The sequence below is a fragment of the Leptonychotes weddellii genome, chromosome 3 (genome assembly GCF_054177405.1).
Source record: "Leptonychotes weddellii isolate Sample4059 chromosome 3, ASM5417740v2, whole genome shotgun sequence".
Lineage (NCBI taxonomy): Eukaryota > Metazoa > Chordata > Mammalia > Carnivora > Phocidae > Leptonychotes > Leptonychotes weddellii.
The window spans coordinates 29,010,119-29,035,136 of NC_138371.1; the positions used below are offsets into that span (position 1 = coordinate 29,010,119).

At 40.6% G+C, this 25,018-nt stretch overlaps 1 protein-coding gene across 2 annotated transcripts in view; it reads right to left on the minus strand.

Moving 5' to 3' along the window:
• Window positions 1-6,407: 6,407 nt before the first annotated feature.
• CD28 (CD28 molecule) overlaps window positions 6,408-25,018 on the minus strand; it is a 32,123-nt gene continuing 13,512 nt past the window's right edge. The window contains exons 3-5 of one of the 2 annotated variants that reach the window (XM_081813822.1): window positions 17,515-17,863; window positions 17,149-17,273; window positions 6,408-11,323 (exon numbers count right to left, since the gene is read on the minus strand). In XM_081813822.1, the coding sequence (XP_081669948.1) occupies window positions 11,195-11,323; window positions 17,149-17,273; window positions 17,515-17,863 (603 nt within the window). In that variant the 3' untranslated portion in view covers window positions 6,408-11,194. Of the gene's footprint in view, window positions 11,324-17,148; window positions 17,274-17,514; window positions 17,872-25,018 lie in introns of both variants that reach the window. The other variant, XM_081813821.1, reaches the window with a different exon arrangement.

The window sequence follows — 25,018 nt, forward strand, 5'->3', positions numbered from 1 at the left end:
ATTTCATTAAAAGAAAGAGGGGTTTTTTTCCCCCTAATTTCAAGCCACTGGTCTAAATTAATAATGTAATTTTTTTTCATTTATATTTTTAATAAAGTGTATTTTGATTTTTTTAATTTAATATATTTTTTAAATATTTATTGTTTTACACCTACTATGACCTCCCTCTCCTACTGGTCCCTGGAATTTAAGAAGCATTACAAGTACAGGAATAGAACAAGACCACTCAGCTAGAAGAATCTTGAAAGACTGGTGTGCAGTATCCTATACTGCTGTGTAGTATCCTATACTGCAAGGAAGTAAGCCAATGTTCCTGTTCTTCACATATATATTTAATTCAAAAATAACTATAAATTTCCCAGACTCCTTCCAAGAGGGGCTCCTTCTCATCAGTTCATATAATAGAAGGAAGAGAAGGAGTAAGTCTTACTGATCTCTTGTGGGGGTCTTGTATCTTCTGCTATTCTATAATCTATAACACCCCAATAGGCAGTGTGTTCACAGAAGCAAGCTTCCCAAGTTTCACATGTCAGCAGATATAACTACTGTCCTGAGTGTGGTAGTAACATTTAGTTATTCAGAGTTATCAGAGACTAATTATTGAGCAGGTCAACAAGATAAATTGAGTCAAGTTCTGGGTATCCCCAAGTAATATAATCTATGAGTATTTATGAACATCAGTAGGCATGAAGATGGAGTTACTTGTTAAATGTTTTAAGCTTCACACAACAGAAAATCCAACTCAAATACCTTAAATAATATAGCTATTTATTGTCTCACATGACAAGAAGTTGAAGAAAGAAGAGCTTCGGTGTTGGTTCCATCTGCAGCTTAACAATGTCATCAGAACCCGGGTTCCATGCCTCTTCCTGCTCTGTCTACCTCATCATGTTCTTCTCGGGCTAACTCCTCTCACAGTCCTAAAATGACTGTTCCAGATGCCGCGTACAGACACAACACTCTGTAGCAGAAAAGAGACTTTTTATTTCCACAGACCTCTTTTTTTTTTTTTTTTTAAGATTTTATTCATTTATTTGACAGCGAGAGACACAGCGAGAGAGGGAACACAAGCAGGGGGAGTGGGAGAGGGAGAAGCAGGCTTCCCACAGAGCAGAGAGCCCGATATGGGACTCGATCCCAGGACCCCGGGACCATGACCCGAGCCGAAGGCAGCTGCTTAACAACTGAGCCACCCAGGCGCCCCTCCACAGACCTCTTTTTAAGAGCAAGGAAAAACTTTCACGGAGGTCCCTTAGAACATACTACCATAGTTATTGGTCAAAATGTTGTCACGTGTCCCTGCTTATAACAGTCACTAATGAGAAGATAGGACCACTATTACAGCTTAAACCAATCATTATCCACTCCCTGGAACTCCCCACAAGCACTTGGAGGGTGCTTCTGAACACAATTAGAGTTCTGTTTGTTGCCAAGGAAGGGGAAATGGGTATTGCTTCTGAATGTCTGAACAATGTCTGAAAATGTATATACTAATAGAATACATTTCACCAATTTAAGAAATGCAAAATCTTTATCAGTAGTCTCCAATCTTCCCAAGTCTTTTCACAGTAGCTAGTTCATCTAATCTGTCAAAGACCAAAAAAAAACAAAAACAAAAAAAGACCAAAACAGGTTGCAGATATTTATGAAATGAAAGATGTTCATTCATCCATCCATTTATGCATTCAGTTAGGAGCACCTGAGCACCTCATATTCAAGATAGAGTTCACCATGGGAGACTAAATAATATAAATTTTATATCATCAAGAAATTTATTATTTCAGGGATGCCTGGGTGGCTCTGTCTGTTAAGCCTCTGACTCCTGATTTTGACTCAGGTCATGGTCTCAGGGTCGTGAGACTAAGCCCTGCAACAAGGCTCCATACTGAGCATGGAGCCTGCTTAAGATTCTCTCTCTCCCTCTCCCTTTGCCCCTCCCCACTGCTCACACTTTCAGGAAAAAAAAAAAAAGAATTTTATTATTTGGAAAATGACAAACTCCAAAAATGATGTAATAGTTTCTTATGTTATAATGTGAAGGTGCTTTTTAAATTAAACTCACACAAAAAGCCCACAAGTCCCAAAAATTTTTCATGATTTCTAGCCTAAACTTATGAATAAAATTCATTATTTTCTTAAGAGAAAGTGATGGAAATTTTTGTGATAAATTGTTGAATTTAAGAGTTATAGGAAATTGTAGGTTTATTCAAATAATCCTTATTGACAAATATCGAACATAAAATATTTATATCTATAAAACAGGAATGTGATGATGGGCAAAAACTCAAAACAATGGCATTTATTTGGGGAAGATTATCCTGGCAGAGTTATAATAAGGAATATGAAAGCTATTATAAGTATCAGACTTGAGGTTATTTAGTCTAAACCCCTCATGTACTGATAACTATAAAATAAGAGTAGAGTCTGCCATTAACTAAAAAGTTCCAAGGACATCCTGAGAACTAAATCCAAACCTAGTGTTCTCCAGGTCACAGATTTTTTCTTCAGAAATCTGAGCCAGGAAGTTTCTTCTCACATTACTCCTAAAAAACAATCTTCTCCTCAACCCCACCAAGATGTATTTCAGGAAAAATCAACCAACTGAATTAAACTGTGCAGAAAAGACTAAAGAAGGGGCCCAGGAGATAAATTTTTATGGTATTAAGAATCATTCCACTTGTTTGGTTGATTTTTAACTCTTGCTCATCCTAGATAATTCCTGTTTTGAGAATGAGGATCTAATTTATTTTATAAAGAGCTCAGTAACCAAATGGCAGAGAAGCAAGCATTCTGTCAGCACCTTGGTAGCCCCTATGTGTGGGCATTAGAGAAAGGTGCCCTCTCCCAGTGGACATAGCTCTTGCAAGTGAGTAGCTTAAGGGGATCCTACTGGATTTCGGAGCCCTCCAGCCCCTTGGCTCGGGGCCCTTGTGCGCGGCATACAACACATAAGTGTACACAGTAGCCCTGCATGATGGAGAAGAAAATTCTTCTTAGAATTCCTGAGGCCGTTCATGCAGACCCAGAACTTGAATGTCATAAAGAAAATCAGGATAAATTCATTCTGCCAGAATCTTTATTCATTACTGACATCCCAGACTGTTGGCACAATGATCTCAATCATCTGACCTTTTAGCGGCAATTTCCTGATCTTGGCTGGACAGATCAAGCTAAATGCTACATTTGACCCTATTTTTAACTTGCTCAGATGGTGTGAATGGGTGTGTGGCTTGGGGTGCCCACATATGCTGGACTGCTTCCAGGAATTATTTGTACCTTGGGTGTAACCAGCAGCTGTAGACGGGAGTCAGGAGTGGGGATGAGGGAATGGTAAGGGGTGGGTCAGTGCCCTTCTTATCTGAGTAAAACTGATTTCACCAGCTACCTGTGAAAGTCTGGATTCCAGGGAGGTCACCCTTGGTCACCCATAAAATGGCGGCCAAGTGCAGACTGAAAGCACAGGTGATGGGCAGAAAAGGAGGCTAATTCAGAGACAGCTGTTTCTGACCTCTGCTGCACCCAGCCCATATTGGATTTGACTGTGCTATGTCTGGAAGCGTTCGCAGGGAGAGTAGTCCTGTCCATTACATAAGACGAGGCCATGTTTTTTGCCCTCTGCCTGCTGTGACTCAAAATTTACTTTGTCTCCTTGGAGATGAAGAGGATTTGATGCTTAGAAAAGAGCAGAAAAGCAAACATGACTTGAGAGAAGAGTAACCACAATTCCCAAGATTTGTAGACTTTTAGCAATAATGTGCAAGGGACTCCGTCATTCTGAAACAGCTTCTCCTCCTCTTTACTTATAATCTCCCGTTCCTTCCACCTAAAATGCCTTTCCCTCCAATGAAGTTTCTTCTTCCTTCTTCTTGAATGATCCATGCCCTTCTTTCAAAACAGATATTTAACATTCACCACTCCCAAGAGGCCTTTACACACATCCAAACTGATGGCTTCCAGCCCTAAAAATGCAGATGGTGGAATTCAATGGAATTCAAAGACACTCTTGTAGCTAAAATGGTGGCTTGGGTCTAAGTCAGCAAACTGCAGCCTGCAGACCAAATCCAGCCCACAGGCTGCCTTTGAACAGCCCATGAGCTCAGAATGGATTTTACGTGATAAATGGCTGTGGTCGGGGGGGAGCGGAGAATAATAAGAATACTCATATTGTGTGACCTATGAAAGTTATATGAAACCCAGATATCAATGTCTACAAATAAAAGTTTACAGGAAGGCAGACGTGCTCATTTGTTTATGTATTGTCTATGGCAGCTTTCACACTCCAGTGGCAGGAGTTCAGTAGCTGCACAAGACTGTGTGTTTGCAAAGCCTAAGCTAGTTCCTCTCTGTCCCTCTCCAGAAAAAGCTTGTCAATCCCTGATCTAAGACATTAACTGTGCTAGCAAGGTTAAATAAGAACATCTCAAAGAAATAAATTTCAGGCAAACCGACCAACCAAAGGCTATCAAACAGTCGCATGAAGGTGTGAGCCCATAATTAAGAGTAAGTGCTTATCCGGAGGAGGAGCAGGGTGTTTAAAGAGAAGAAGGAGAAGGAGAAGGGCTAGATGAAGTTTACGTTTTACACTTGGCAAAGGAGGAGATAATAATGCCGTGTTGCTCGCTGTCACGTCCCCAGGACCTCGCCTACTTCTTGGAGCTGAGCAGGTGCTCATGAAGGAGTTACTGAGTGAATGAAGAGGAAGAGAGGAAGAAGCAGCATTAAGCAAGTGAAACAAGAGTTGCATGGGGTTGGGAGTGGAAAAGGGTCCCCAACAGCAAGCTCAAGTGTGTCTACCCTTGTATAATATGCCACAGGTTCTCAAGAGTTTGGAGCTAACACACTATTTGGAAGCTAACGTATCAAATGTTAGGTATGCGCCCAGGAGACATGAAAGAAATGACTTCACTATAGTAACGGCCATGATGCCCATTCGAGTCCACCTTTTCCACCCCTTCCTCCATCACCAGACACTTACATATTTAGTCCGGAGACTAAATTGAGACTTGGAGATTAACGAGGGAAGGAAATCGAATATAAAGCTCATGAAATAAACAGCACCACTTGTTGATCTTTGATTAACTGGCTCTTCTTTCCGAAACAGGGCCTCTTTTTTTTTTCTCTCTTTGCTTGCAGGTGACACCCACACATATCCTTCAGTGTTGGCAGAGATGCTCACTCAGATAACAACTGGAGTTCATGCTGCACATTTTCATCTTCATGTGTCATCATCACCAAGTAAAACCACAACTATAGGAAAACAAAGCTGTTTGCTGCTCTTTTGTCTCAACTGACATTTCCAGCCAGCTCTCACAACTTGTTCTCTGGAGCCAGAGAAGCGTTTAAGTCTGTCATTAAGATAGCACTGTCAGATGCAGTGTGAGGAGAAGGCAGGCCACCGCTGCTCTGGGATAAATTCCCCCTTCTGTGACTTTTTGTCCCCTCGAATTCCTGGCACCCCAAAACCCTTCACAGTTCCAGCCAGCAAATAGGGTAGAAAACAGGGCTTGGGAAGCATACAGTCTGGCCTTCAGAGTGGCCTCAATAACGGGGTCAGCTTAGAGAAGAGAAAATATTCTTGGATCACCCATATTTCATCCCAAGCATTTTTCGATTATGGAGCCCAAGTGTCCACACACCCTGAAAAGAACAAAAGAAGCGCTGAGAAAGTGTGCTCTGGACAGTGGTCTAGGTTTCCAAGTGCTGAGAGCCTGTGAATCTTCAAAGGGAAAGCACAGACTCCTTTGGGATGCCAAGTCAGAGAAAATTGTGAGATCCACCCACTCAGATTTGTTCCTGAAGAACCAAACTTCTTTTGAGGACCAGGAAAACTGACGAAAAGTCAAGAGTTAGGCAGTGCCTCAGTTTAGGAGACACAGATAAGTTACCAAACAAGGGTCTGTTATGACTCCCAGACCATCCTTTTTGCTGCTGCTTAGTGTGATAGTTAAGCATCCATTATGATGGATCCAGAAGTTTCTTTGATTTTTCTCCCTCACCCATTATCTTGGTTACAGGCAAGATGAGAGAGCAGAAAAGGTACTGCTTTAGAAGAAATCCCTATGTTTTATCAGACTGGAGAGAAAAAGTTAATTCAGGGCTATGAGTGATTACACCATTCACATAGTTATGTAGCTAGAACATGGTGGGAGGTCTGTTAGGTGAAGTTATGAAGTTTGCATTTTATTTCTCTTTGAACTTGGATTTCAAGGTACTAGAACTTTTTTGCAGAACTAGGTTACACTATTTTTATTAGCCCAACAAAGGAGTGCTTATTGAGCAGATGCATTTAATGGCTAATTTTCATCAATCTTGTCCCTTTCCGATTGAATTGTTTTGTCCAGTTGAATTCATGTGTGACTAGCTAAGTTCAGTCTTTCTTGGAGTAGAATGACACATACAAGCTCATCTTTTTCAAGTTTACCTTTATTTAACTTAATGAGCTCCATTTAACAAAGAAGAGTCGCTTTGGAGAAGTCTTCATGGCACACTTATTTGACTTCAGGCCACCTTCAAAGCACAGTTTGCAATGAAATAAATAGGAGCTGCTATGTAAATTATCAGACCAGCTCTGTGTCTCTTACTCAAGGGCCTTCCCCTACCCACAAGTTCTGTGTATGTGTGTCTGTCTGTGTGTGGTGATTAACATGTCTGATTTGAATTTTCAACTTACTCCAAGTGCCACAATTTTGTTCACTGTTGTTCTTTTATTTTTTAATTATTGCAAGCCATTGGAGTGTTCAGTTATGAGCATGACAGATAAAGAAGCTGAAATTGTCTGTCCCCAGCATTCTCATCTTTGAACTCTTTTTGAATCACAACCAGGCAAGGCATTTATAGAATTTGTTGGGGCCAAAAAAAAGAGAGAGAGAGAAATGAGTAGCAGTTCAATAGTAAGATGGGATTTAAACTACAAAGGCAACATTTTTAGAAATCTTAGTCTAAAGTAATGTTTAAAACATAGTCAATATTCCATTAAGAGTAGATTTGGGGACTTCAGTGGAAAATCAACTTAGTCTTGACTGTGGCTTATTTAGCATGACTTTTCAAGATGTTTTTTTCTAACAGTATTGGTTTTCCTCACTGCACAAAAATTTCTAAAATGTGAATGAACTTCCATCCGTCAGTTTTCTTTCATCAATTTTGGCTGTATATATATGTATTACCTCCCGTTTCACTGATAAAATGGATTTTGGTACTTATTAATAGGAAAGTAGAAAACAGAACTGTCTCTCTCCTTCTCAGAGTGTGATTAGTACATTTAAACTGACCATTAATCCATATGGTATATGAAATTCATTCATTCAATCAATAAATATTTATTTCATGCCAGGTACTATTCTAGGCACTGGGGATATGGCAATCAACAAAGCAAAGGAACTTTTTCCATCTGTCATGGAGCTTACACTCTAGTTTGGGGAAACAAATAATAAACAAATAAATAAGTAAAAAATCTAGTGTAAGAGAGGGTGAAATGCTATGGAAAAAAGGCAAGCCAGGAAAGCATATAGGGTTTGGTGGGGCGGGGCAGGGCAGGGGGTGGTTAACTAAGGTAGACGATGACATTTGAGCAAGGGCCTAAAAGAAATGAGGGAGCAAGCCAGGTAGATATCTGGGGAAGAACATTCCAGACAGAGGAAACAGTATGTGCAAAAGCCCTGAAGTGGGAACATGCCTGTGATGTTTGAGGAGGAATAGGTCAGAAAGTATGCATATACCTATAACAGAGATTTCCTGAGCCTCAAATCTCAAGAAGTCACTCAGTCTAGGACTTGAGAAAGTCCTTGCCACGGTCCTTGACTTGGGTTAATAACAGATCTAAGGCAGTGATGACCCTGGTTCTGGGTCCATCACTGCCACCATCTCCAACCTCCAGCATGTACCTGAATTTAACACTTTGGCATTTAATCCCTGGATAGGCTGTGGTTCCTATCCAGCATTGCAAAAAAACTGGAATGAGGGATCTGACACCCATTTAACCATCAACATCCCCATTAAATTAGCCATGAGAACCAGTGGTTCGGTTAGTAAACCCAAGGGAGTGATGGGGTCAAGACTGAAGTCTGATCTCTCTCATAGAGCATTCACATCACACAGAATGCACACGTCCTAGAGATACAAACCGTTGGTTTGATGAGAAATTGTGACTAAAAGAAAGTAAACAAACCAGGAGTGTACCTTGCTTGAAATAAAACTAATATATGAAAGTTTGGTTTCTTTTTAAAAAGCTAAACTGGAGATTTATGAAAAAAAAAAAAAAGATTTATCCCACACCATTTTTAAATAGCAAGTTTTCTCCAGATTCATGACCAAAAGTCAAGCATACCTGCTCTGAAAGACAAATACTAAAGTACAAATTAAAAACAGGCACATGGTAGTTCAGTAATTTTACCACTGAATACACAGAATATAATGTCTTTCAAGCATACCTGCTCTGAAAGACAAATACTAAAGTACAAATTAAAAACAGGCACATGGTAGTTCAGTAATTTTACCACTGAATACACAGAATATAATGGTCTCTTTAACTTGGCATGCTCAGCCCAAAATAAGTGAGCTCACAATCAAAAATTATAGAAATACTATTAATTATCAGACTCTTACAATAATAGCAGCAAATGACATTGTTTTCTTCATAATTATCATATCTGAAACTGTAAAAGCATTGGTCCAACCACTGTTTTTAAACCATTGGCTTGGTTTTTAAACCATTGGCTCATACTAATAGTGAAAATGGACTTCCCTATTAACATTTCTACTTTGGCTCTGTTCAGAGTGAGTAAGAGAAATCTAAAGTGTGATTCATCTTTAGTAAACTTATTTTTCCCATCAGAAAATAAAACCATTTTTTCACCAAAGATCAAATTTTTCCATTTTTTAAATTTATGTTTTGCCATTGCTCTTCATAAAATTCTCTAGCTCTATCATTTTCAAATCCAATCTAGTAACTTGGATTAAAGAACTCTGCCTGCCAAGAGGCTGGTGAGGCAGCACCTGAGCCAGTATAAATTCAAGAGTTCTTTGTCACCCAAGTTCTAATGACTTTGACCTTCTTTGGATTAATTATATTCATGGAATGGAAGCCCATTTCAAAGTCAACCGAAGTACAATATTTTCTGTCCGGAATCATAGGATTCCCCTTCCCATATCACAAAAAAATTTAAAAAGACCTCTTTCTACACATAAAAGTGGGAGGCAGAACACTGTACATTTCATTACAAGCTAAAATATTCCAAAACAGGAAAATGGTGGAAGTTAGGAGGCTCTCAAATTTTATAGCACCTTATGCCCGGGTAGTGGGTTTAAATTATATTGCAGTATTCTCTCCCTTCTTGGGGCATTGCCCAGTTTATCTTTTTTTTTTTTTTTAATTTACTTGAGAGAGGGCGAGAGAGAGAGAGAGCATGAGCACAAAGAGAGAGGGAGAAGCAGACTCCCCACTGAGCAGAAAGCCCAATGTGGGACTTGATCCCAGGACCCTGAGATCATGACCTGAGTTGAAAGCAGATGCTTAACCCACTGAGCCACCCAGGCACCCCCCAGTTTAATCTTTATACATTATTTATAAGGCAATAATAATAGTAGCTGACATTATTTGTCAGGTATGGTACTAGTGCCAGGGACGAGCAGAAAAAACAAAAGACACACTTGGACCATGCCCTGATGGAGATTATACTCTAGGGACAAACAATTATGATCATTACCTCCATTTTATAGTTGAAGAGTAGAGTCTTAGAAAGTCAGTGATTTGCCTAAGGCCAACTAGAAATGGGACTTGAACCAGATCTATTTGATCTGCTTCTAAAACCTAGACTCCTCTAACATCCGAGTAAATCGAAGCACTGAACAAATTGTAAAGGCAGCAGTAAAGCTGTTCTTTAAGGTCCCCAGGCATATGCCAGTTGACCCCAACTGGAGGCAGAAAAATATCCATGGTCATGACAAGATCAGGTCTTACGGGGTCAGGCTTTGCAGGGTATCTTGAGAACTTTGATGCTGTCTTAAAAGACACACTCCAAAATACTTTTCCATGTCAGTGGACCTCCAGGGTAAACACACAGCTGAACCCACAGAGTTCTGGAGCTCTGAGCCCTATAGTATATAAAGTCGCTGTAAAGGAACTCTCACCATGTCTCCTTCTGTCTTCTGGAACTCTTCCACCAGATGTTGGCCCCCGCCTCAGTACATTGGCAAGAGTCGCATGATTCCCTTCTATTCTCCTCCTCCAGAAGAAGTTTCTTGGGACTCATCCCCATGCCCTCATGAACACCCACACCCCATTTTCACAGTATCATCACTGCTCTGGATGCGCTTTCAGTGTCCACACGGACAACAAAGAGACCAACCAGCCAAACCTGAAATAGAGGGAACAGAGAAGCCCCCTATATGATTTGACTGGAATGATCTGCCAAGAAGTAACCCTTCATTTCCTGACACATCCTTGGTATGGGAGGACTATTTTATTCTTTTCAAATTATACTGTGAATACTACATTGAATTCCCATCACAAGGAGTAAGGAGAGCGAGACTGTTTGCCTCAAAATGCTTCGAAGGAATTCCATTGGTCAAAATGACTAAATATGACCAGAGTTCTTAAAAAAAAAAAAAAACAATGTCTATAACTTTCTAAACTAAAACAGTATTAAATAGGAACTAAGTGGCTCATTTCATGAATGAGAGACAGTGTTTTAATGATTGTTCAAATGTGTAAGTCTCCCTCCCCTCTCCCCCACTCTAACCTATTCCTACCCTAACCCCCATTTAACCAAAAGGAATAAGTTTCTAGCCTTTCTTCTGCATCTAAAGAGTCCTTCCATATCACACTTCACTTGACCACAATGTTCAGGTGAGTGAGAAAGGAGTGAAATAGAAAGCAGATTTCAAGGTTAACAGAATCCACGGCTTTTTTTTTTCTACTGCAACCTCTTAAGTCAATAAATACATGGCAAGTTGGAATTTGGGTCATGGCACGACAAGATAGAGCCTGCCACAGTAATATTCTTTAACTACACTTCAGAGTCTCAAAATAATGTTATGTGGTCTAGTCATTCAAGAAAAATTGGCATGGGAGCTTAGTAAGAGCCCATAAAAGGAGCCCGTGGCCGGCTGAAGACGAGGCGGGTTTTTCCTATCCAGAGCAGTTGTGTTGGGCAGGTGAAGAGCTGCCAGCCGGCTCGCATCTGGATAGGCGTCCGTGTCAGGAGCGGTATGCTGCAAAGTCGCGAGCTGGGGCATAGGGCTGGTAGTGCCTTCGGGCGGGCCCGGGCCTCCGAGGGGTCATGTTCATGTAGTCACTCTGAAGGATCCTGCTCCTCTTACTCTTCATCTGCAGAAAAGAGAAGTGTCACTGTGAAGGGGGTCACGGAACAGAGGGACATATAGTGGGAGGAGTTCTAAGACTTGGGGGAGCAACTACTCAGAACATAGACTGTCAAATGAAGCTGGATACACCTGAATTCATTGAGTACCTTGGACCTGGATAGTGCCTAATTAAACCTAACGACTCGGAACTCTTCTAAATTAACATGCAAAATCTGAATCAAAGACAGTATTTTAGATAATGTACCCATATTACCCTCAATGCAGTCATTTGAGTTCCAAAAGTGTTATCTAATTAACATATCCACTGTTGATATGTAAATACTCTTGAAGGCCCTTCCTCCTTTGAAAAGGTTAGGCATCCCCACTGCAATCTTCTTACATCTGTCATTTGCTTAACAAGCCATTTTTCCATCATTAATCCAAGAGGACTTTCACCCCTCTAGAGTCTGAAATAATCGTAAATTCCTAGCTCTGGAGTCCAAATTAGTGGAGAGGTATACTTCAAGACAACTAGTTACATTCGTATTCTCTGATGTGTACGTACGTTTCCATAAAGACAATAGTGTCACTCAGTCTCTGTTCCTGAGATTCAGCTCCTTCTGGATGAATTTCTATCAGGGGTGAGGGAAGTAGGGACAATACTAAACCCAGAGCAAGAGTTACACGCACCATGAATCTTAGCATAGTTTTGACTGGAGTTTAGGAGCATCTTTCCTGAACCAATGTGATGGTAAATTTTACATGTTTGATAAAAGACCCATAAAAATTCTAAAAAATAGCTACCCAGGTTTCTGAATTCAGAATTCCCTTTATGAAGAAAAAAAAATGTCTATTTCTTGACACTTGGCCTGATGCATAAGTAGATACATGGCATGTGAATGACATGAACCCTTGAACAGGTAAGTGAGCAGGTGACTTTTGCCCTGGCTTTATTTTCATGCACTCCTCCCTGAGCCCTTCACACCTTCCTTGTCAAATGAACATGAGCAAGTGTTAAAGAAAGGCTTGAAAAACACTGGCCTCCACATTACTAAATCCAACTAACATGTTTTCAGTCTTCATCTTTTGAATTCTCGGCAGCATTCTCTATTAATGATTACTCTCGCCTTTTTGAGACACTGTTCCACTTTGCCTTCTGTGAGATGGTACCATACTGGTTTTCATCCTACCTTTCTGGCTGCTCCTTCACTGCCTCCTTTGCAAGCTTACCCTTCTCTAAGTAGCCATTCAGTGTTAGAGCTCCTCACAGGCCTTCTCCTCTATTCACTCCATTCTCTCTAGGCAAACTCATCCCCATTTGCAGCTTCAATTACCACCTATTCACCCAGATTTATACCTCTGGATGAGACCTCAAAGGTACTTCAAACTCAACATGTCCAAAACGAAACTCAGATCCTCCCCTGAAGTCTGGTCCTCTCCCGGTGTGTCTATTTCAGTGAGTGCCACTGCCATATATACAGCTGCCCAAGACTTCCTAAGTCTCCTCCTTGACCCCACCAGCTCCCTTTCCCTTGTCCCAGGGGACATTTGACAATGTCTGAAGGCATTTTGTGTTGTCACAACTGGGAAGAATGTTATGGCATCTAGTGGGTAGAGGCCAGAGATGCTGCTAAACACCCTATGGTGCACAGGGCAGTCCCCATCCACAAAGACCTACCCAGCCCAAAATGTCAATAGTGCCAAGACTGAGAAATCCTGATCTAAGAAGTCTGATCATGAAAAGGAATGGAATGAAAAGGAAGTAATGGATAAAAAATATGGGACCAAATTTAGAATGAATATTGTTGGATTGCTTGACCCTCCCTTCTTGCTCATCCCCAGAGATGACCGATAATTTGAGCCTGGGAGACTGGAAGGAGGCTGTTCCATACATAGATATAAGGCAGGACAGTAGGAGAAGTAGATTTGTAAGAGAAGGTTACAAATTCAGCTTTGGTCATTTGGGATTTGAATGATGGATGGATAATCCAGCTGAAACTAAGAAGAGGACAGCATTAAACAGACATAACTGGGAGATTCATTCAAGAGAGGTAGCCATGGAAACACAGTGGGTGAGGGAAGTTTCTCTTCAAACATCGTGGCTCTACATCCTTTCTATAAATAAGGACTAGAGTTCTCTTGGGCACAGGGTTATGCCAGGGCAGGAGAAACTTCTGCCCCCAAATAAATGTGGAAAGCTGCTGCTGATACCTGGCAAGCATTTTAGTACTTACTCCAGCTCTGAGGACTTCCCTTGCCAGACTCCCAAATGGCAGTCTTTGCCTCCAGACACCGAAATACAACTATAGCTGGTAGAGAAGCCCCAATAATGAAGATGTCTCGGGTCTGAGGCTCTCCGGGTTGCCCAAAGACTCTGAAAGATCTGCTCATTCAGCTCCCATGCTTCCCCTCATGGTGTTTTCAGATGGTGGATTTAGTCCACTAAGCTGTAAACCCAACAGTGGGATGGAAATGACACATGCACGGCTGGGAACACAATCCAGAACCCACAGTGTCCGTGTGCACCTGCCTATGTGTGTGGAGAGGACTCGCCTTATGTGTCTGTGTGACTGGGTCCTCTATTCTGCCCCTTCCCCATTCTGCTATGTCTGCTAAAGATGTGGGATTTCAGGACCACTCCTCTTTTGCCCTTCCTCCACCCCCACCCTCACCCGCCTGTTTCCTGGAAGCAGCAACAAGACACAATTCACTTCAAGGCACAGTCTTCAAGAGCACACTGAATTTAAAGGCAGATACCACCTATCCACACACTGTCCACGTTCCCCACATTGTGACTGATAGTGGAGAAGATCGTGTTTTCGAAAAGGCTCCTTTAGACTAAGAAAGAGAATAGGTTTACCAGCTCAGCTGAGTGAGTGGAGGATTGAGTGACAGTAACAGGTGCTGTTCGGCAGCAGCCTGGCACAGGGGAGCACTTTATTTATTCAAATGCCAGCAACAGGTCAAAAGCTGGGCTAGAATGTGCAGCTGCTCCCAGGAACCCACTCAGCCTACAACCGCCTGTGGTAGCTCATCATAAGCCCTCAGGGAGTTCCGGAGAACAACAGCTCACACCAAGGCATAGTGCTGACCAGCCAAAAATAGGCTCCCGGAATAGGACCCAGGAAATGGCTAACCTCTAGGAATCCCTAATGGCCTGGCTGCCTTGCTCAACAAGGTGCTGGTGGCTTAAACAGTAATAGCAGCAAGAAAAGATGAGCCAAGGGGAAAAATGCGATGTTATCTTATGAAATATAGACATATATTTATTTCACACCCTTTTGGGCAGAGAGTACAAAGACCTAGGTTGAGATGCAAACCAAAGGGTTCTTATTGGACAATCTAATTGACTATAAGAGGCCACAGAAGATAAGATCATGCCAACCACTGGCTCTTCCTAATTCACAGGGAACTTATGAAACAGAGTAAGACCAAAGTTAAGTTTTCTCAAGACAAAGCAAGTGTACTACCAAAGAAAAACCCATGGTATCTATGAGGTTTCCAAGTTGAAAGTGAACTGCTTAAATTCACTGAAAATGAGAAGTGGCTTTTGTTCCTCTGGGTGATTCCCATCACTGAGCAAATTAGTGCCTGATTATAGTAACTGATATTCTAATGTGTATTTACAATAAGTTTTAAATGATGAGCAGTACCCTTCTGGCCACTGAAAGTTAAAGTACTTTTCCCCAAATGAATTCCTGGAAAGCTGGTAAATTACACTGCCCTAAGTCAGCATATTACAAGGGAGCCCCTGTCCTGGAAGTGGACCCATAAAGCCACCACACCTATATTTTAGATTAAGAAGTTGAAATTCCCAAGGGATAAAAATAAGGGCTAAGATTCTAAATTCTAAAATCACTGGCAAACACCACAGAGGTTCAAAGTGGGAAGGTACCTTGTATGAAGACCCCAAGATCCAAAAAGATGAGGGACTCAACTGACATCAGAGGAAGAATTTAAGCAATATTTCTCTACATAAAAGGCTCCCAGGGCTGAGCAACTTGGAAGAGGCAAGACAGGTAAATATCAAGTTGCTATCTAGTATAAAAGATTTCCAGGAATAAACAGCCACTTTGTTCCCTACCCTACAGAAGGGACAGATTAGGCAACAGGCAGCCTAACAAATGTCTATCTGCCCCTAGAGTCTTCCAAAATGTTAGAAGCATGTGGGGAAAGATCGAGAGGCAAACTTTGGAAATAGGCCAACAGAGTTTAAAAGGATCTCAGGCAGGACACCTGGATGCCTCAGTCGGTTAAGCATCGGACTCCTGGTGTCAGTGCAGGTCATGATCTCATGGGTCATGAGATCGAGCCCCATCTCCGGTGCTCAGCAGGGAGTCTGCTTGAGGATTCTCTCCCTCTGCCCCTCCCCGCACTCGCACAGTCACGCTCTTTCTCTCTCAAATAAATAAATCTTCTAAAAAAGTAAAATAAAAGAATCCCAGGCTGGATCTATCATTTACATGACTGTGAACCCAAGGCTGCCCTCCTCACCTCTACCCCCCACCCCAGCACCAGGTCTTTAGTAAATACGACAGTTTCACCTGGTGTGGGTTCCAGAAATCACTGACCCATATATGGCTTAGTTAAATGTGTAGAATATGCCTTAAAGAGCGCCTGGGTGGCTCAGTCAGTTAAGCGGCTGCCTTCGGCTCAGGTCATGATCCCAGGGTCCTGGGATCGAGTCCCACGTCAGGCTCCCTGCTCAGCGGAGAGCCTGCTTCTCCCTCTCCCACTCCCACTGCTTGTGTTCCTGCTCTCGCTGTCTCTCTCTGTCAAATAAATAAAATCTTTAAGAAAAAAAAAAAGAATATGCCTTAAAGATATGTTCATTTAAGTCCTTAGTTTCGCCTTTATGAGGGTTATCAATTCATCAATTTGATAAGCACTCATTAAGAATTAAATATGCTTAATACCAGATGGATGGTGAATATCAAGAGAAATGGTCCTTTATCCTTGAGGAGCATACATTTCTTATTGAAGAAATGACTCATACATGCATCTAACTTATAGTAAAAAATTCAAAGACAGCATGGAATCAATGCAGGAGATATTCTGTCTCACACTGTGTACATGAGAAAGGGAGATTTCTGAGTAAGGGAAAGATCGTTGGCAAGGGAGCACCATCTTAACAGTGGATATGGTCATCAAGATGGTTTCAAAATTTCAACTTTGAAGAAGGTAAAGAAAAATACGCCAGGTTCATGACATGAACATTTGCACAAATTGGTAAACTCTAATTCAGTGCTGAGAGCTCAGAAAAGTCTAACTCCCATTATGGTTTCATAATGACAGCAACCACACTTGGCCTCACAAAATTCAACTGCTTCAGAGGAGATAAAAATATGACTCAGATAAACAGACCTAGTTTCTTTGCTAGGTTTGAATGCATAATTTCAGTAGCCAAATTTCTCACAATTTTTGACCCTGAACCAAAATTGTTCATTGGTTTCAGTGCCTAGATTCCCAAGTTGCTTAGATTTTTATACATATGTATATATTAAAACTATTTTATACATCATTATGATATTGCAAAAGGGGAAGAAGAAAAGTAACTGGCCCTAAGACTCCCACCCCCTACCCCACCCCCAATTTACCCATTTAGCTTCTTATTCTGCCTGGCCACCTAATTAGTGCCGTCTGGAAAATTGAATTCACATTAGATTTTCATCTCAGATAAAGTTGAACAGGCTAAAAGAGAACCTACCCAAACCTAGCAGGGAAATAACAGCAATAATAATAACAACCACATGTTAAACAGAAAATGAACCACATGGGCAAAATTCTTGAACATGTTCAGATTACACGTGCAGTGGAAAAGTTACACAAAAGCAGTGTTGCTTCTCTTACCCAGCAAGCACAAAGAGCCACTGTTACTAGCAAGCTATAGAAAACTAGGACTCCACCGACCACCACCAGTACCCAAAATGGCTTAGAAGATTCAGGAGTCGGCTGCGCTGGACAAAGATGTTTCTCTGAAAAATAGAACAGAGCGGGTTAAACAACATGGAAGTGGCACTTGAGTACATTTCTTTCCTTCTGAACATTGTAGAAGAATGGGAAAGGGATCAAAATATGCAAAATATCACTAGTGTAGAATGTGTAGACTTCCTCTCTGGGATTTATCCAACCCCACCACTGATCATGACCTAGTTTTCAAGACTGCCATTGAAAACCATTACTTTAGAGCAGTGCACTGGTAGAGTTGTGTGTTACCTTTCACATGGATAATGGTCCCATTGCTCTTCTCATTGTCTATGTAAGGAGGTGGATACATGACCTCAATTTTGCAGAAGTAAATATCCGTTTGGTTAACAAACAACTTCCGGAGGTAGAATGTCACTGTTTCGTTGCCCAATTTCCCATCACAATCGAATCCTGTACTTGAGTAGAACTGAGGCTGATGAGAGTAATTTCCATTCACAACACAGACTTCCACAGCACTATCTACTCCCTTATAAAGGGATGCCCGGAACTCCTTTGAGAAGAGGTTGTGGGTATACTTGCAGCTCAGGTTGACCTCATTGTTGTATACCACAAGCCTGGGCAACTGCTTCACCAAAATCTTGTTTTCTGAAGAAGGAAAAATCATTTGCTTAGAACAAGGGCGTGAGGACTTTTTTTTCCCTGAAATCAAGACAAATTAATTAACAAAATAAACAGATCTCCAGCAAAGGCTTTCTCTTGGCAGATGAAGATGCAGGAGCTCTTTGGAAGATAATTATACTGAGACTTTAAAAGTTTGCATTTTGATATTATTTTCATCCTCCTTTGAATGAAACGATGGAGCGTGTTTTCACTTGGAGGGCAGAATGTGGCCTTCTGTTGGCACTGAGCACCACAGCTATGCATCTGGAATTTTTGAATCTGTGCTAAGATTCCAAAGATGTTAATCGTGCATAATTGTGTATCTTCTTGATTGAGTGGGATCCTTGGAAATGGCTTTTTAACACCTGACATGGATACACAAATAGATCTGGCTTTAAGTTGTGATACAGGCTTTTGTGAAGGAATTAAAATGTTTTGAAACATTTGGACTTTGTTTGTTGACCATTCCAAGAGTAGGATAAAAAGTAAGAGAAGACATAACCCCAAGAGTTGAACTTACCTTCCATAGCAAATTCTGAGAGGAGCCTTCTCAAGCACTTCACATAATCATTCCCTTAAATCACAGGAGATGGAAGAGGTGTACAAGAGCTTTGCCTCTATTCCATTTCTCTACCTCTATGCTATTCCAGTAAATGATCAAAGAATCTGGAGACCACCTAGTTCAGTTTCTTCACTTTTAAAGCAAAGAACCTGAAGCTAGGTATTATAACCTACACGAGGAAGAGAACACATCTATTCCATCTTGTTTACCACTGTATCCCCATTGCCTAGCACATGACAATATATTCCTTTTTTTAAAATGACCGTATGAGGCCCAGAAATATTAGATGATTTGTCTAAAATCGCTGAATAGATGGTGAGTAAAACTACGACTAAAAACCCAAGTAAACTACAACCACCTGAGAAATAGACCACTTAACCACTAAGAATCAACTTCGCGAATTTCTCTAAATTTTCCTTTACTCTAAAACAATGAATTTCTCGAAAACAATGAATGGCTTTGTGTCTCTGACTCAAAATTTAATACAGACCAAAAAAAAAAATTGCTGTTATTTTGGGTTATGCTAATAATTGTCTACCTATTTGCATTTTTTTAAAAAAAGGTTTTTTGAAGCAACACCCATACTGAAGAGCCAAATAAAATAAAAATCTATTAAAATAAAACCTCCAATTTAACCTGGATTTGCATTCAAGTGTCAGGTGTTTTGTTTTTGCTTTGGGAAAAAGGAAGATGCATAGAACTAAGTTACTAGCAGTTTTTTGTCACCTGCATTGTTCTCAACTCTGGCTGTACATCAAGAACTTAAAAAAAAAAAAAAAAAACCTATGTCCAGGTCCCATTTCCAGAAATTCTGATTTAATTAGTCTATGCTGGATTGGAGAAGGGATTTGTATTGTTTCTTCTCATTTTTTTACACAACTTATTGAAATATAATTCATGTGCCATAAAGCCACTCTTTTCTTTTAAGTTCACCCTTTTAAAGTATACAATTCAGTGGTTGGGCTTTATTTTGTTCTCTTTGAGTATAGTTGACACACAATGTACCACATAGGGATTCAACAACTTTATAGTTATGCTATGCTCACCACTGTGTAGCTACCGTCTGTCACCACACAACCATGTTACAATACCATTGACTGTATTCTCTATGCCGTACCATTCATTCCCATGTCTTACTCATTTCACAAGTGGAAGCCGTATCTCCCACCCCCTTTCACCCATCTTGCCCATCCCCCCCACCTTCCTTCCCTCTGGCAGTGGTTTTTTATTAAATTCACAAATTGCAAATGGATGGCCACTCTCCAATTCCAGAATATTGTATTTTTATTGCCCCCAAACAGAAATCCCATACCCATTAGCAACCACTCCTCATTCCTCCTTCCCTCTAGCTCCTGGCAACCACTGAACTGTTTTCTGTCTCTGTGGATTTGTCTCTTCTGGGCATTTCATATAAATGGGCTCATACAATATATGGCCTTTTTTGTCTGGCTTCTTTCACTTAGCATCATGATTTCAAGGTTCATCTCTGTTGTGAAATGTATCAGAACTTCATTCCTTTTCATGGCCAAATAATACCTTGTTGTATGTATATACACATTTTGTTTTTCCATTCATCACTTGCTTTCACTTTTTTGCTATTATGAATACTGCTGCTATGAACATTGATGTGCACATTTTTGTGTGGACATATGTTTTCAGTTCTCTTGGGTGTATACCTGGAGTGGAATTGCTAGGTTATATGGTAACTCAGTTTAACTTTTTGAGGAGCTGACAAACTGTTTTCCAAAGCAACTGCACTATTTTACATTCCTACCAGCAGTGTCTGAGGATTCTGATTTCTCCACCTCCTTGCCAACACTTGTTATTGTTCACTTTTGTTACTATAGCCATTCTGGTGGATATGAAACAGTATCTTATTGTTGTTTGATACGCATTTCTCGAATGACTGATGATGTGGAGCATTTTCTACGTGCTTTTTAAGCATTTGTCTATCCTTTTTAGAGAAATGTGTATTCAGATCATTTGCCCACTTAACTGGGTTGCCTTTTTATTGTTGAATTATCAGAGTTCTTTACATATTTTTGATGCAAGTTTCTTATCAGATATATGATTTGCATATATTTTTCCCATTCTGTGGGTCATCTTTAGTATTGCCATAAAAATTCCCCCCTTTGATTCTAATATTTAGTGAGGGTTGAAAATCACGATCGTGTAACAGATTTCTCAAGCTGACAGCATATTAGAATCAGCTGCAGTTTTTAAAAACCTTTGATTCCTGGGCCAATTTAATCAGAATCTCTGTGTATAGGACCCAGACATCAATATTTTTAGTTTCTCAGGAGATTCTAATTTGCAGTCAAGTTTGAGAACCAGTGATTTAACAATTGAAAACTCATTTCTTATCCTCAATTCCTAGGGCCTCCACAGGTTTTTCCAGCCTCATCTCCTCAAACCCAATCTCCCCAATTAGCCGGACTGTTTTAAGTTAACATCCCAGCATAGTACTGTGTGCGCATTCCTCTTTCCATACTTTGTCAACTAAGTTCATGGCCTAGAGTGTTTCTCCCTTCTCAGGTCTCAAAATGATTACTATCTGTATCACTCATTTGCCATTTGGTCAGGTTCTACATGTGGAACACCTCTTGTTTCATATGCTTCGAGCTCTTGATTTGTGTCTATTTATTTCCTCTGGACTTCCAGTTTCCAGGTCTTCTTTGAGCAAGGACAATCTGCTACGTTTCTTTGTATACTACGGTGTGAACGACAGGATCTCATTAAATAATCAATAAGTGAAAGGTGGTAATCTGACTGTGTCATTGTTATAAGCAGCTAGGTCTGACTACCATCTCATTAAATCCTTATTCAAAATTTGTGTCTCAACAACATTAGCTTAATTTATCATTCATTCAAACACCGCCTAAAAGCACTGAAAAACACATGTAAGGAACCAAAAGTTTCAACCTGTCATGATAGGGAAATTCAACTTGTTTTTTGTTGTATTTCATTTTGCTTGGTTTTATTCTTTGTTTACTTAGAAAGAATCACTGGTCCAGTTCTGATTAAAAGAACCAAACCCAGCAAGAAATGCCAACATCTCCCCCTGCTTTTCAAGGAGTCCAGGTCAGGCATTGGTGTTTCTGCTTACTGAGCCCTCTGGGGATTGTTTCTGTTCCTAATTATTGGGATTCTGTGTTAAGGGGCAGTCAAATTCTTCCTGCTCTGCCTTTAAGAGCTGACATAAGGAAAAAAATGAGCATAGGACTTCTTTGCTAGAGCAATAAAAGGGAGCATAAACAGGAAAACCAAGGAAAGCTGGAGAGAAACCCTGGATGGTGACCAGGTTTGGCTTCCTTTTCCCAGCACCCACAGTGAGGTGGAGAGAGGGGGAAAAGAGACGGAAGAAGGAAAAGAAGCTCTAGCATCTATACTCCAGTAGTTTGCTGAATGTCTGATATCACTCAGAATGTGACACCCTCCCAAGATGCACACAGAAGAGAAAAAATCTATTTCCCAAAGATGAACAGGGCTCAGTTTCTATCCTTGGGCAGCTTCCAGTTTGGTGGGAAAGAAAGATACATAAACAGCTGCTTTTAAAATAGTGGCACAGTGATCTGCACAGCATTTCTGCAGGCAACTGGAGAACCAGCTAAGGATTTCTGAAAGTGACTGCGGACCTGAGTGTGGAAGTATGCATACATGTATTCAACAAGTTTATTAAGTAAAAGCCTCGCAAGATGAGTCTTTGTGTCAGGGGGTGAAGTGAAGTAGGAGAGTGTGTGGTGGAGAAAAGGGTGTGAGGTAGTGGCCTACGGGGAACACAAGACAAAGAGAAAAAAAGAAGATTCTATGCAGAGGAGATAAGGAGGTAAAAAAGTATGGCAGATGTGGGGAATTACAGCTGTCTCCGTTTTGCTGGTACATGACTTGTAAAAGGCAAGACTGGCAAAACAAGCATGGTTCACAGCTTGGGCTCTCCTGCTGGAGATGAGCACCTATTGAAGTATCTTAAGCAGACAGGTGATTTCATTTTATGTATACCACTTTAGTAAAAAGGTGGAGGGTAAATTTAAAGGGCACGAGGATGTAAGCAGGGAGACCAGTTAGTATCCAGTCGTAGTAGCCTAGGCAAGAGGTGATAAGGGTCTGAACTAGGATTACAGAGAAGTAGATGAGCTCAAGAAATAGTTACAGGTTAAAACTGGCAGAACTCAGCATTGGCTTAGATGTGGTGAGGGAGGGAGAAGGAGTTAAAAATGATTATCCTCAGGCCATACACACCAACCAGTAAGTAATCCTGTTTTTCTTTTGCCTACTTCTCTTCTTCACTCATTATGAGAAACTGAGGTGACGTTTAGACATCTGGGCTATGAAAAAGACATTCTTCCAGCCTAAGAGACCACTGCAAAGAGAATACGAGTTACCTCAAAAGTTCCTGGGAACACAGTTGACTCCTTGGAGCTTAGTTCACTGTTTTCTGTTCTCACAAGGGAGAAGTGGTAGTCTTTCTCTCCCGAATCTGTTTTTCCTTCACAAAGCATAATATAGTGAGATAACTAGAAGATAGACTTTCCTTCTGTTCATCCATGGGTCCTCCAAATTCAAACCTCGGCATGGTTAAGGGGATTTCTCTGAACCCATTCTACCTCAGCACTACAAATTGAGCAATCTCTCAGAGAGGAGCAATCCAAGATCTCAGGGTCGTGACTGGCTGTTACATATTCAGTATTCTCCTGGCTGATGGCACATCCAACAACTGCAAAGGGGAAAGAAAAGCCCTTTTTTGTGTGACTCCTTTTACTAAAATTTGTTGGGAAAGAGCTTGAAAAATATTGATTACATGACCATTTGATGAAAAGAGACATCCAATGTATTTGTCAATGTTTACTTTTTTCTGTCTTCCATGTCAACACATAATTTTAAAGCTAGGTGCTATGCTTGAAGTGGTTTGCCAAATATGTGCTAGTGTGTGGCAATGGTCTCCTTGGGTTCAACCCAAGTTAAGGACTGGTTGATAGAACTTCTTGTTTTCAACATTTATATCCTGATAGCCCTTGGTCCCACCTTGGTTCATGTCAATCATGTAGAGAAGCCTAAGTGAGAAACCATCTCATAGGACTTCAAAATCTACATCTGCTTTGAAGACACACTAAATGAAAGAAATTCACTTTTGGTGGCAGAAAAAGATTACCAATTTCTCTAAATGATATTGAATATATGTGGTCATTATAACTTACGGTAGACACAATACTTATTTTTTTCTTAAAATGGAGCATTGTGAAATTGCACACCTTACTCTATTGGAGTGGAGTATTAACGTTGATAAGTCACAGCTACCAGTAATGGAAAAATCAAATGATATTTGGCTTTGAAATGTATTTTTGGTTCTCTGAGTTTCAGGGAATCCACGGGACTTCAAATAATTTAAGAACACATTGTAAAATTTAAGAATATACCCAGACTCAGAAGACACTAGAGAAATATTTAGCTTCCCTATACTAACTTGTACTTGAGTCCTTTCATACTAGGACTGAAGAGCACCCTTCTCAGGTTAATTTGGTCTTAGCAGACCTAGCCTTTCCCTGTGGATATTTGGTTTTCCTTCTTGTAAGTAGTCAGGCAAGTCCACCTAGGTCAAACCTACAGCATTCAAAGAGAAACATTGTCAGTCCATCACTTGTATTTGCTTCTGGTATCAAAAGATTCGCTTGACTGACATTTCTCTAACTGAATTAACAAGTTGTTTTGATGATGAATTTAGTGCTTTGCTTTCAAAGCCTTTCCTAGCAGCTAAATCAGCTAAAGGTGTGGAGACAGGAAGCTGTAACCTCAAACCTCTTTCCCTCACAACTCCTTAACAACAGGCAACATGAAGAGTAAGATTTGAGGTGAAAAGGTACTTATCTGCTCCCTATAAGTAAGGCAGTGAGAGCTAAAAGATTTCCCACAGATAATCTGTGAATCTTGTGATACAGTTGACTTTTAGAAAATTGGAAGTTACTTGTACTTCCATGATATTTGGTTACAAAAAAACTTTCCCTTTTTGCCTGTTGTAAATGGGTCAATTACTATTTTTTTTTAAAGATTTTTTTTTATTATTTATTTATTTGAGACAGAATGAGCGACAGAGAGCATGAGAGGGAGGAGGGTCAGAGGGAGAAGCAGACTCCCTGCCGAGCAGGGAGCCCGATGCGGGACTCGATCCCGGGACTCCAGGATCATGACCTGAGCCGAAGGCAGTCGCTTAACCAACTGAGCCACCCAGGCGCCCGGGTCAATTACTATTTTAATAATCAACTCTTTGCACAGGTGGAGTGGATAACCATCTCTCAGGTATGGTTCCAAGCACCAGAGAAGGAACCCTGCCCCTGAAAGGACCCTCCTCACCAACTCTATTAATGCTTGGATTTCAAAAGAAGATGAAGCCTAAAAGGCAATGTGGAAAAAACATTGACTTAAGTTAGTAATTGTGGCCTACATTAATAGGGCTACAAAGTGTTTTTCCTATTTTATGTCATATGAACTCCATATTAACCTGTGAAGTAAATAAATAGGACAGTCATCTTTATGCCCATTTCACAGATGGGGAAACTGAGGTTAAAGAGGTCAAAC